The sequence below is a fragment of the Emydura macquarii genome, unplaced genomic scaffold (genome assembly GCF_026122565.2).
Source record: "Emydura macquarii macquarii isolate MOO-44397 ecotype Brisbane River unplaced genomic scaffold, CSIRO-AGI_Emac_v2 contig_2863, whole genome shotgun sequence".
In the NCBI taxonomy this organism is placed as follows: Eukaryota; Metazoa; Chordata; order Testudines; family Chelidae; genus Emydura; species Emydura macquarii.
In genome coordinates, this window is record NW_027133000.1 from 1988165 (window position 1) to 2000362 (window position 12198).

At 38.4% G+C, this 12198-nt stretch overlaps 1 protein-coding gene across 5 annotated transcripts in view; it reads right to left on the reverse strand.

The window, feature by feature from the left end:
* The window catches only part of TBCK (TBC1 domain containing kinase), a 194228-nt gene that overhangs the window by 139577 nt on the left and 42453 nt on the right, over positions 1 to 12198 (reverse strand). For all 5 annotated transcript variants that reach the window (XM_067568243.1, XM_067568242.1, XM_067568245.1 and 2 more), the window contains exon 5: positions 1057 to 1171. In XM_067568243.1, coding sequence (XP_067424344.1) covers positions 1057 to 1171 — 115 coding nt within the window. The remainder of the gene's footprint in view (positions 1 to 1056; positions 1172 to 12198) is intronic.

The following is a 12198-nucleotide window of genomic DNA, read 5'->3' on the forward strand; positions in this document are numbered from 1 at the left end:
AGTTATAAATAAATAACTGTGGACCAAAATCTGACATACAAACTCTCATCTTACCATGGTCACCTATCAAGTTGCACCAAAATTTAGTCATCTTGGGTTTGGTGTCTGGGTGAAGACTACAACATGCTAGGGTTTTTAAGCAATTTAAAGGAGGAAAAAATATCAATCCTTTAAAAGTAAACTGATCTCTCCAGCTCTCTATCTCCTGTCATCTATTTTAAGTCTTTAATATCATCTTAAAATCCTGAGTACTTTTGTTCCTCGGGGATTTCATTTTCTATGAACTCAGTTTCCATCAAATTGAAATGCTTTGAATAAATGACATGTAAGAAAACAGATTGAAACATTGTTTCTGCTTGTTCTCTTTCCCACTTCATTGTAAAGGCAGGATTTAATATGAGAGATACTGGTAGTCTCAATACTACGTGGCTCCTTTAAGAGTTTAAAAACATTAAAAAAAGCACACTTAGCGACTTAGTTTCAATGCACTGAAGTGACTACTCTAACTACATCCATTAAGTTTTTGTTGCTTTTTGTACATGGCATCTTCTGCAAACTAAAAAATCCGTGACAGATGGGAGAGAATGATCAGAATTTGGGATTTTACTGATCCACTAAGATTATCAAACAAATAAATATACTACCATTTTAAAAACAAATACTAAGCTTCGTTCCACTGTGTGTGAGAGAGAGATGAGATATACAAAATATTACCTACAATTATTCTTGAGGGTAAAATTATCCTACAGCAGTAGTCAAGAAGGTCTATTAGAGGAATGCCAATACAAAAACAAAAGTCATAATATTACAACTTCCTTAAAAAAACGACAAAGGGTAAAAAGCATGGGCTGCGAGATGTGGAAAAGGGACTAAACTGTAAACCCATCTGAAGTTCCATACATTTTGAGTACACTTGCTTTTACAGTCAAAATAGTGTCTTAATTATAGAAAATATTTCATCCAGAATGATGAAAGTCATTTCTCACTGGCCAGGCCTCAAAAGGTGCAACATGGCACTGACTTTGACTGCTTAAGAGGATATTCCATTAACCTTACCTCTTGATCCATGAGGATATTGCGAGGGGAGAGTGCTCGGTGGACCATTCCATGTTTGTTCATATATTGCAAACCCTGCAATACCTCAAATGCTATGCGTAAAATCCTTGAAAAGCTGCAAAGTAGAACAAGATACTGTACACAACATTTCCTTTTTTTAAATTTTGCTAATAAGTGTATGTAAATTATGGATACTGATTATTTGATTTCCTCTTGTTACACTGGTACTCTAATTGAGCTAGTCCTCCTAATTTATTGATGAATTTTTTGTGAGGGGGCATTATTTGCTGCAGGATGAGGGGGCAATTGCTCCCCACACTTCTCCAGACTTGCAAAGTTTAGGTTTGGAAGAGCTTGCAAAGCTCTTTCTCAACTTTAGGCAAAGTTTAAATAAGCAAAACAAAATATATTTTTTCATATTGTTCAGCTATGTTTATTTGCTGCTTCCTAGTTGTAGTTTCGTTGATGTCACCAGAATTCCTCAGCTTGTTTATTTTTCCCATCTAGCAGCAGCACAAAAGGTGGTGTTTTTTTCAGTCACCACAGCACTAGTACTCAGAACTTTTTGGAGTGTATCACAAGCATCAGTGAAGGGGGGGGGGGGGGAGGGAGAGAGGAGGAGGTAAGGTAAATACCAGATCAGCTAGTGTGGGGAATGCAAACAACAGATGTAAGGCAAACCTGCTGGGATGAAGGAGGTGTATAGTAGGGGGACTATGTTTGGGCAAGGGTAATTATATTGGGAGGAGGGAGGGAGAGGAGAACCAAAAGATAATGCCAGAAGACTGGTGTGTAGCAGCATCTGGAGGGTCAGCTAATTACCCTAGCTCGTGGCTCATCCCTATATATTATTTGCAGCTAGATTATTCTTTTCTTAACCCTTTGATTCTCATATGCTTAATGCTTAGACTAAGAGATTTGTTCTGAATGCTGTGTCCACTCTCCCCAGGAACTGTTTATCACCCCTCCATATAACTGCCCTTGCCCAGAGACAGTTCCTCTTCCATGGTATTACCAGCTCCACTTTAGAATTTACCACCAAAATGCACCAATGAAATAAATTCACGTGGCTGGGGAAGAGAATTCCCTCAGGTTCAGTGGTATTGGTACACTGGGGGTACCAAAACAGTTAGCCTGAAAAGATGGTGTGGATAAAAAAAGTTGAAGTTATTCCTTCATGACAGGACTAGCACACTCCTCCAAATGAGTGAGACATAGCATATTTTCCAATCTGATAGCAGAGGACAAGAAAAAACATAGCGATCACTGCAGTTACTTGTGATGCAAACGATAAGAGTACTCCAGTTCTAGAAAGATTTACAAGGGATCAATACTGAATATTGTAATATGTTCCTCATAATACAAGTGTTATTTATAAATCCTCAATATTCAAGATACAAAATTCTCCATCTTGTCTAGGTCATTAATATTGTTTAAGGAGATGCTGACATCAATGATAAATTGTATTGAATTCTGTGCGATATATAGTATTATCCCACCGGGAACTGAAAATGAACTAGCACACTAATCTCTCTTGCAAAAGAATAGACTATTGCTGCTTCCCGGATAGGCTTAATTTGAACAAATGTTCTATGGCACCTATACACTATGGTGCTGAACTTGTCATGAATCTGCAGGATACAGTAGTTTTTTTTCAAATTATGAGTATGCTAGTTGTTTCTAGGTTCTTGCAATAAAATGCATAATAAAAGCTATTAAACATCTTCTTTCATTCTAACAGAGCTTGAAAATGTTTACATCCTAATTAGAAAAGGGGTCTTTGGATAACCAGTGATTTGTCAAGCAAAACATTGAGAACAAAGTAGCAGGTAGAAGATTTCAGAGTTGGGTAAGGATATGGTGTACAAGGATATGGGTACAAAATAAAAAGGACAAATGCACCACAAAACCAATGATATACCTGAGCTTCATGGATGATATTTTCATCCTCTAGGCAGATGACCAACTCCCTCATATACCACAACTTCAACAACCACCATCCGTCCATTAAACTCTCTCTGGAACACTCCCACACTAGCATGAACTTCCTGGACACCATAATCAGCTTCAGCAATGGAACCCAAAAGACAACAATATACAACAAACCCATGGACCACCACACCTACTTTCACAGATCCAGTAACTACCCCAAACACACCAAGAAATCTGTTATCTACAGTCAGTCTCTCAGATATCACAGAATATGCTCCGAGGAGAAAGTCTGGGATATACACCTGAACACACTCAAAACCACCTTCACCAAAAAGGATACTTCACAGAGAAATAGATCGCATCATGGAACAGGCCATCCAAATACCCTGAGAGAGCCTGCTTCAATGCAGAAATAAAACACCCTCGAACCACACACCCTTGATTGTCACCTACTACGCCACATTGGAACCCATACAGGGCATCATCAAATGACGACAACCCATGCTCAATGGGGAAATCATCCTGAAAGAAATCTTTCCTGACCCCCCCTCTGTTGGCCTTCAAACACCTTCTCCCCCGCACACACATCTCTCCAAGCTCATCTTCAGAAACAAGTTCCCCCAGTCTAAGACACACCAACTCAAAGCAGCACCAGACCCTGCCAGAACAACAGATGCAAAACCTGCAGACATATCTCCATTGCTACAATCATCAACACCCCTCTAAATGCTCCTTTCAAGATCCAAGGGTCCTTCCTACACATGACGTGTACCACCTCCAGTGTACTAAATACCCCAAAAGCAGCCAGATGGGTGAAATCAGACAACCGCTATTCTCTCAAATGAACTCACACAGGAAAATGATAAAAGACAAAAACAGCATATTACCTGTGGGTGAACATTGTTCATAAAGTGACCTCTCTCTATCTAACCTATCAATCCCCATTCTCAAAGGAAACCTGCACAACACTTTTAAAAGATGAGACTGGGAGCTTAAATTCATAACTTTGCTAACCACTAAAAATCATGGATTGAATAGAGACACTGGATTTATGGCTTATTGCACCAATCTATATAACCCACAAACAACCCCTCCCTCTCCCCACTTCTTCCTTTCCTTCCTCGGGCGGGGGGAAGAAGGGGAGGGTGTTAACAGGCCATGTCACCTTGAATGGTCCCTTGAAAAATGTGTTAACTACTTACCCTAAACAAACTGTTCCATCTTGTATTTAGCTGTGACACACTGAGATTGCCCAGACCTCAAGCTCAAAAGCGTGTCTCTCTAACCATCAGAAGTTGGTGCAATAAAAGATATTACCTCACCTACCTTCTCTCTCTCTCTCAAGAGGTCATCAGGTATGCTGTAGGACAAAGCGATCCCTGGAATGGAAGGGCCTTCGAATTATTGTATTTGAAAGAAATTTCTTAAATGGGTATCTGCCTAAATAAAGCGATGCTCAATTGTTACACTAGGGGGCCTCAGCTGCACACCTATCATTCTTGAAATGAGCAACCAAACAGAATGGGTAAAAATGAGGCCATAAAACTCCTCTAACAATGCCTGTAAACCATGTTTTCAGATTTTCCTGTCATTAAACACCAGTTCCAGAATGATTAAACATACAAGAGAAGTTTTGTCATCTTGATCTCTTCAGAGTTTCATTGACTGACAAAAATGGATTTAAAAATTTGTATATGTAAAAATACGAGCACATTTGCTTTTCATATTGATCAACCTATAAATGGTGAAAAAATAAAAATAAATTCAAATTCCACTGCTTCCCAGTAGCCAAAAGCAATCACCACAGCATCTCAGTGCAATGTCACTAAGAAACAAATACTGTATTACCAACACTTCAGTGCTGTGGTATATCAGATACCTTTCTTTAGGAGAAAGCATTATCTGTGGTGATTACCAATATGATTTGGGTTTAACTACTACTAGATTGACCACCGTATGCAAACTGGAATGATTGTAAAAGACTGAACAATGGGCAGAAGAGGCACTTTATGCACCGACACTGGGCACGCATGTAGGGGATACATGAAGGATCACCTTCTATAACCATGTGAAAATAGTATTTCAGAATTAGTCCAATATACTGTGCTAGCTTAGAAGGCCATTACAGATGTTAATACCAATAAGGTAGTTTTATTTTAAAAAGTAAACCTTCAAAACGGAATTTAAAAAAAAAAAAAAAATCATACTCCGCTGCAACAAGCCAAACTGTGATGTTCATTAGTAAGTATGATACTGGTGCATTCTTGGGTCGCTGAAGGCATGAAGCTGATCCATTGCACCTGAGGCATCCCCCTCTCCCCCCCCTCCCCCCCAATGCTTACAAATCGCCACTGTCATGGTTTATTGTAACACTGTCTGTCTGTGTCTGTCTTCTGTGTGCGGCCAAAATTATATATATAATTACCACTAATGACTGTCTGTAGGAGAAAGAAAAGGGGAAAACTTATAAAAAGATCCCACGTACTACTTCTCTACTATTTTTAATGTTACTCAATTTAAAAAAAATAAAAAATCAAGGTTTCTTGGATTAATCCAATACCTTCCTTCCTCCAACCTCCAAAGAATTCATCTAATGGACAGACTCTTCAATAGTCCCTTAATTGCAGACAAGCAGTGCATACATTTAAACTTATGCATTGTGTCCTTGTTGATGCACAAAGTTAGATGTAGACTAATAATATTTGTCATTCTTTATTAGCATTCTAAACTAGCAATCCTCCATCAATACTGTTTTCAGTGTTATTTTTCCCACTTATCTAAACATTCCCTGAAACATGGGATATCTGAGTGGTATTAATATCAGGATCAGAATATTCAAATTCCCTAGACTTACAGGTTCAGATCCTGACAGGACTAGAGACTCAGAAACCAGAGACTTTCATCCTTATGGAGGTAGATAAATGAAGCACCATGAAGTTTACTATGTGAAGGTCTTTTAGGCAAGAACTTAAGAGGCATCTATGCTCTGTGCAACAAAGAGCCCATGGCTTTGTTGGATTTTGCCATGAACAGGAGCTTGCTACAACTCTTCACTCACCCATTGCTATACATGTTGTGCTTCAGGTCTTGTCTACACAAACACTTACATCATAGCAATGTGGGTTGCAAATATACCCTGCATAAGCCTGCCACACCCAAAGTGTTCATGAGGACCCTCTTGATGTTCACTAAAAGTTCTGTTATGTACTTTGATCTATCCTGTTGCAAAGCGAGACAGATCAAGACACACTATGGAAATTTTAATGCACAGCAGCAGGTTCTATCCATCTGGACAGATAGCATGCAGCAGGCAAGTACAGGGTAGATTTACATCCCAGCTTGCTGCTGTTTGTGTAGACAAGCCCTCAGTGGGACAGTGAATATAAAGCACTTTTGGAAGTTGTGATGAAAAGGGAATATTTCTACAACCAGCATAACGAGTTCTCGAGAGTTGCTCCAGTAAGCCTTATTCTTGGTTTCTTCTCTCTTCACAAGTGACTGACAGGAAGATGGACATTTCATCACCAGAAACAAGAGACTCAGAAGGAGGAGTAGAGGCAGGACGGACCTTCCCTCCCTTAAGGACTGGAACCAAACCCAGAGACTCATGAAGGGAAGAGAGATCAGACTGAACAAATTGCATTCATGAGTTTGTTATTTCCATAGGTCTATAGCTCTTACGTACTCCTTAAGTGTAAAGTGTGTTTTTGAGAAATTCCTTTGCCAAGCCAGCCACATTGTCCCTGAGGGTGTAACAAGGGGAAAACAGAGCTCCTACTATTTCCTCTAGAAGGAACTCAACTCTGCGGGTTGGGAGGACTAAGACATTAGTTCCAGGGTCTAGGCGGCAGGACAGCGGGGTTCCACAGCCAAGAAGGGTGTCAGACACAGGGTCTGCACCTAAGGAGGGTGCCTGAATAACCTGGAGCAGGAACAGTGACCTGTCAACTACCCAGACAGCTTAGCAGCACATGGGATCCCCTGGAGGGATCCCCTCACAACAGACTTGTCTCTCTCCAAGAACAGGACTGGATGAGGCTGTGACTGTTGTAATGTGAATAAGTCCTTAAAGTGACATTACTGTAACACATGCAAAACTATACGCAGTAGGAAGGGAAGTTTGCAGGTATGCTTCAGCATACCATGCAGACAGACTACTAATTTGTTCACCTCCATAAAGGAGTTCAGAATACAAAGTTTGTGTGGTCCAGCGGTTATAGCACAGAACAAAGTCTGGCTCGAATCCCAGCTGAGATGCTGAATCACTATGTGACCTTGAGAAAATCACTTGACCTTCTGATGTCTTAATCAACCCCCCTGGAAAATTGGATAAAAAGCAGGACCTGATTGAAAATCAGATGTGCATCTGATATGAGTCTTCCTGGGTAAATAAATTACAAAAAACTCTACACAGAACAACAAGAGTTTGATACAGGTGGAAATACCTTTATTTAGTGTTTGATTAAGAAAACTGTACTGGGGATTGTGACGGTAAACACAGCTAACTTAGTATAAATGCTTTTCCAACTATCAGAATTATATGAACTGGAAGGGAATGTAGTAGACAGAACATAATACAAAAATTATGAATTTTATTATAAAACTCTTCAGGAAGCCTCTAACTTCTGCATAAGAATATTTTGTGTACCACATCTTCATTTGGCTCACACCACTTGTGTGAATGGAGTCAAGATATCGCTGGGTTTTATTACACTTTTTAAAAGCATAAGAATGACTTTGAAGGCAATGTTTAAGTGACTATATGAGTGAAATCGCACCACAGGCTATGAAGCATTCAGTAGGCAGACCTACCCAACAGTATTATTCCAGTGCTAATGTAAATCATCAGGAAAATGAACAAAGATATAATTAGAAAAGTAAAAGTGGCTGCCAATACATAGCATACTGTATTTAAGGATGTTTTTATAGATGTGTTATTTTACTTTTCAGTGCATTGTCACTTTGAATGATTTAATGGGCCTGGCTGCTTATAAAGCAGAAGTTTTAAAGCTTAACACCTTGAGTTTCTTTAAGGCCTATAGCATTCATTTTATAAAAAGGGGAAGTGAATGAACGAAGTTCTTTGGAAAACAACAGATACACCTTATAAAGCATGATATCCTAATGACATCTGCAAAGCCACATCATTTAATGCTTAGAGCAAAAAGACTGTGATCCACATTTCCAGTTTCTGATCTATTGACTGACCAGGGACAAATCACTTCTTTATGCCTTACTCTGAGTCTGCCCAGATATACAAGGTAAAATAATAAAAGATACTTTTTATTGAACCAACAAATATGATGCAACAGACAAGCTTTTAACCAAAAAGGTCACCAGATGGAAAGATTAGGTAAAAGCAGACCTTTCCTAAAACCAGATGCTCATCTACGCATTCCCAGGTAAAAATTTTTACTAATATTACAGGATGTGAAGGTGACGATAGGGGAAAAACATTAAAATAAAATTTCTCACTAAAAGCCATGTAAAGATACCTAAACATACAATAAAGAGCTAAATTTAACTAGGGTTATTAACATACCTCACACATCACATGGATACCATTTCATTAACTGAAACAGCCAAACAAACCTCTGACATCAGCCTGCACTCCCCTCCCCCAAAGAGAGTAAACTAGTGACAGAAGAACAGAACTAAGATCAAAGAGAGTCAGGTTTCACCCCATTTTAGAAGTTTTTATTTTATCCTGGGCTTTAACTAAATCAAAATGTAAGTACATCTACTAGGCCTACACATTTTAGAGTTAACATTGCTCCATCATGATCTGAGTACAAACCACAAGGAAACAGCGATTCTCCTTTATATTTCAATCGCCAGGATAAGTTCACCAGGGAGACTGTAGTTAAGATATTCTTGTTTTAAAATAAAACTTTACTGGAAAAATTAAACGCCACACAGATTCCTAGACTCTGAGGAGTCTCATCTGTAGTCTGTCCTGGCATAGATAACTAGTCCTATTCACCAGTGTGAAGGCTGTGTTGCAATGCACTGGTTCTTTTTACTTATAAAGATCAGAATTTTGAATCCCAACCTAAGTAAAAAATCAAGATTTGTGGTCTCCCTTGTAGTCCCCTAGTGGACTTCTACACACAACACAAAACCACCACATAATTTGGTACAATTAGCAGTCATGAGAGTTTGGTGCTGAATTAGCAGGGGTTTTGAAGGACAAGTCTGAGGTTCTGTGGGAGGGAAGCCTCATTTTCCTCATTGCTAAAATTAAATACACATTTGAAAATTAAATCAAATCTGCACCTAGAAATCCAAATGACATTGGCAGGCATTCTGACTGTGGATCTGTGGTAAGATCAGGCCTTCAATTTTCAAAAAAAAATCAGTGGAAAACAAAACTGACAAACAACATCAAGTTGAAAGTCACAAATCAGAACCATTTTTGGTCATTTCATATTAGAATTTCAATTATCAGAGTAACGTGCTATCGCCGCAGTTTCCAACTTCTGTGCCTACTATTAGGCACCTAAATCCTACTTTAGCATTTAAATGTAGAAGTGGCCCAGATCAATTTTAAATTAAACTTAATTTGGGGGTTTGAGAAAAACAAACAAGGCTTTTAATTTAAAGCTTTAATAAACCTTGAGGGGAAAAATACGTTCACATCATTTTGAACTGCTGAAATACAAATCACTATTGCCCATCACAAGCATTCAAAAAGAATTAATCGGGGCCCCAAAATCATGAGGTTAATATTATGATTTTTAAACCAGAAACAAAATATTTTGGGTTATTTTTCTTGCCTTCTGGTTTGCAAGCTTTTTTAAGGTTCACATAATCCAAACTTTTCTCCGCAACCAGGAGGACCAGAAACTAACAAAACAAAATCAAAGCAGAAATTCTCACATGATCAAATAACTCTAGAAGCTTTTTTAAAAGCACCAAATATTATGGGACTCACACAATGTAGCAAGAGTTGGCAAGTAAAGTATTACATAAAAGAATACTGGGCATTCCAGTGTGCACAAAGCATCTGCAATTCCGTCTCAAGCCATGAGTGAGATCCTAAAGCATAAACAATCCCAAGCAATTAAAAGATCAGCAGAAACCAAAGTGGAATGACAAGTTTATAAGTAGTTTTGATGTATTGTATTCAGAATATGTAGCCACAAGTAAGTGCAAATTTGCCTATTCCCATTTTGCTGACAAGAGCTCCACCACACTCTGCCCCCATCACCAAGAGAAGAAAGTTCACCATCAAGAGAAGAATGGCACCACTATTTGGATGATTGAGAAAAGAGGGTCAAGGTGGAAATAATTCCCATGGCCCATACGAACCCCAAAGCTCTCAATGTAGGAGATAAAGACTAAGCTGATACAATTGAAATGCTGAGACATATTTCTTTTTTTTTTAAATTTGACCGTTAAAGTTTGGGGGCAGAGAGACAAAGGCAATTTATAAGCAGCAGTGAAGATGAAAAATAAATCTTCCCTTTCTTCTGACACCGTTATATATGTGTACAAAAATAGAGATCCTGGTTTGGAATTAGTATGTCCTTGTGACTTCTATGCAGTTTCATAAAAAGGTCCAGGATTCTGAAGTACCCATAGAGTCTGGACATTTTCATTTTCAGGGCTGTCTTGATTGACCCAAAGTTACATATGGAATAAGAGGACTTCTGCTGGTACTCTCGACATCTATGGATATTAAATTCATTTTGACAATGCACTGGCTGAAAGTCAGGATGGCAGAATTTATGCAGGGAATAGGGAAAGAGGAGGAAGAGTGTAGATCTGAGCAGCTGCTCCTACTGGACCAAAATCCTGCTCTTAGTTACATAGGTGCAAACTCTCACTGAGCTCAATCGTTGTCACACCCATGTAACACAACAGGCTTTGTCCTATTATTTCTATTTCACCACTGATGATGAAACTTCAAGAGTATTAAGTACCCATCAGATATCAAAGTCTTACAAGATTATAAATCTGATATAATGTATTGTAGGTGAAACTTCCATGTAGGGTTATCACAAATGACTACATTCTTCCAGGTCTGAAGAGAATTATTGTTGGAAGAAATATCTTACATTTACACTATCTACAAGCTTAGCTAACACCTTGTGTCAGCATTGAATGTGGTTTATAATGTTATTTCTCAATTAAGGCAATACAACATGATCCTCTCAACTACAACCATCACAATTACTTTTGTTACAAAGTAGTACAGTTTCCCTCCCTCCTCAAATGAATGGTTGTGCTCAAATGATATTTTAAAACAGTGGCTGAAGTCTACAACAAGGAACAAGAATAGTAATAACTGCTCAGCATCAACACGAAAGTTTGCCACAGTGAAACAATAAGGACTGTAAGAAACTATATTGATCAAAAACAGTAATCTGTCCCTGATTACTCTTTAGCTGTCTGAATACCCAAAACCCACTAAAAAGTTTTAAATATTAAATTTTAAAACTGAGATGCTACCTAGAGGACGCCATGTGCTTATTCAGCTGTGAATCTGTTAAAACAGCAAACTTCAGCATTACTTGTATTAGCCACCCAAAGTTTTTACTTTTCAAAAAGATTTCCTGCCAGGAAATTGCTGATTAATTTCATCACTATTTTTCTTTCCTCCCCACTGCTGCCCCCTCTTTTTTCCCCCCTTAAAAGGGAGAGGGAGAAAAAATATTGCACAGAGTTACCAGTTGCAGCCTCTTTGAGAAAAATCACCAAATCTGTCTTACTGTGCCATGGTTAATTAAGTACAGCTTCTCTTTCTATACTGAGGCCAGAAGGAATATATTTACATAATCAAAGGCAAAGCCATGAGTAAATGAAAGAGTGCTGTCCCAGTAGGCCGCCGGGGTTATGCACTGGAAGTCTTGGTTTAATGTAACACATTTTAATAGCTGAAAATTATTTTGAGTTTAAATTTATTAAAATAATTTCCCTTTCAAATCCCCATTGCCTTCACAACTACAATACCATTCAAGCTTAATTTGATGCAAGTATAAAGAAAAGGAGGACTGCATATTATTATTATTATTATTTTTACGTGAGGAATGAATGAGAAGGAACTCAAGCGATGGATGTACTTATTCTTAAGGGATTCTACAGACAGGACTGGGGCCACAGTGACAGCCTTTATAGTACGTGACCAACAACATTCTGAATACTGTCATTCTGGCAGCATGTTTCATATGCTTTATTTGCAAAGAAATATAGAACTTGCAGTAGAAC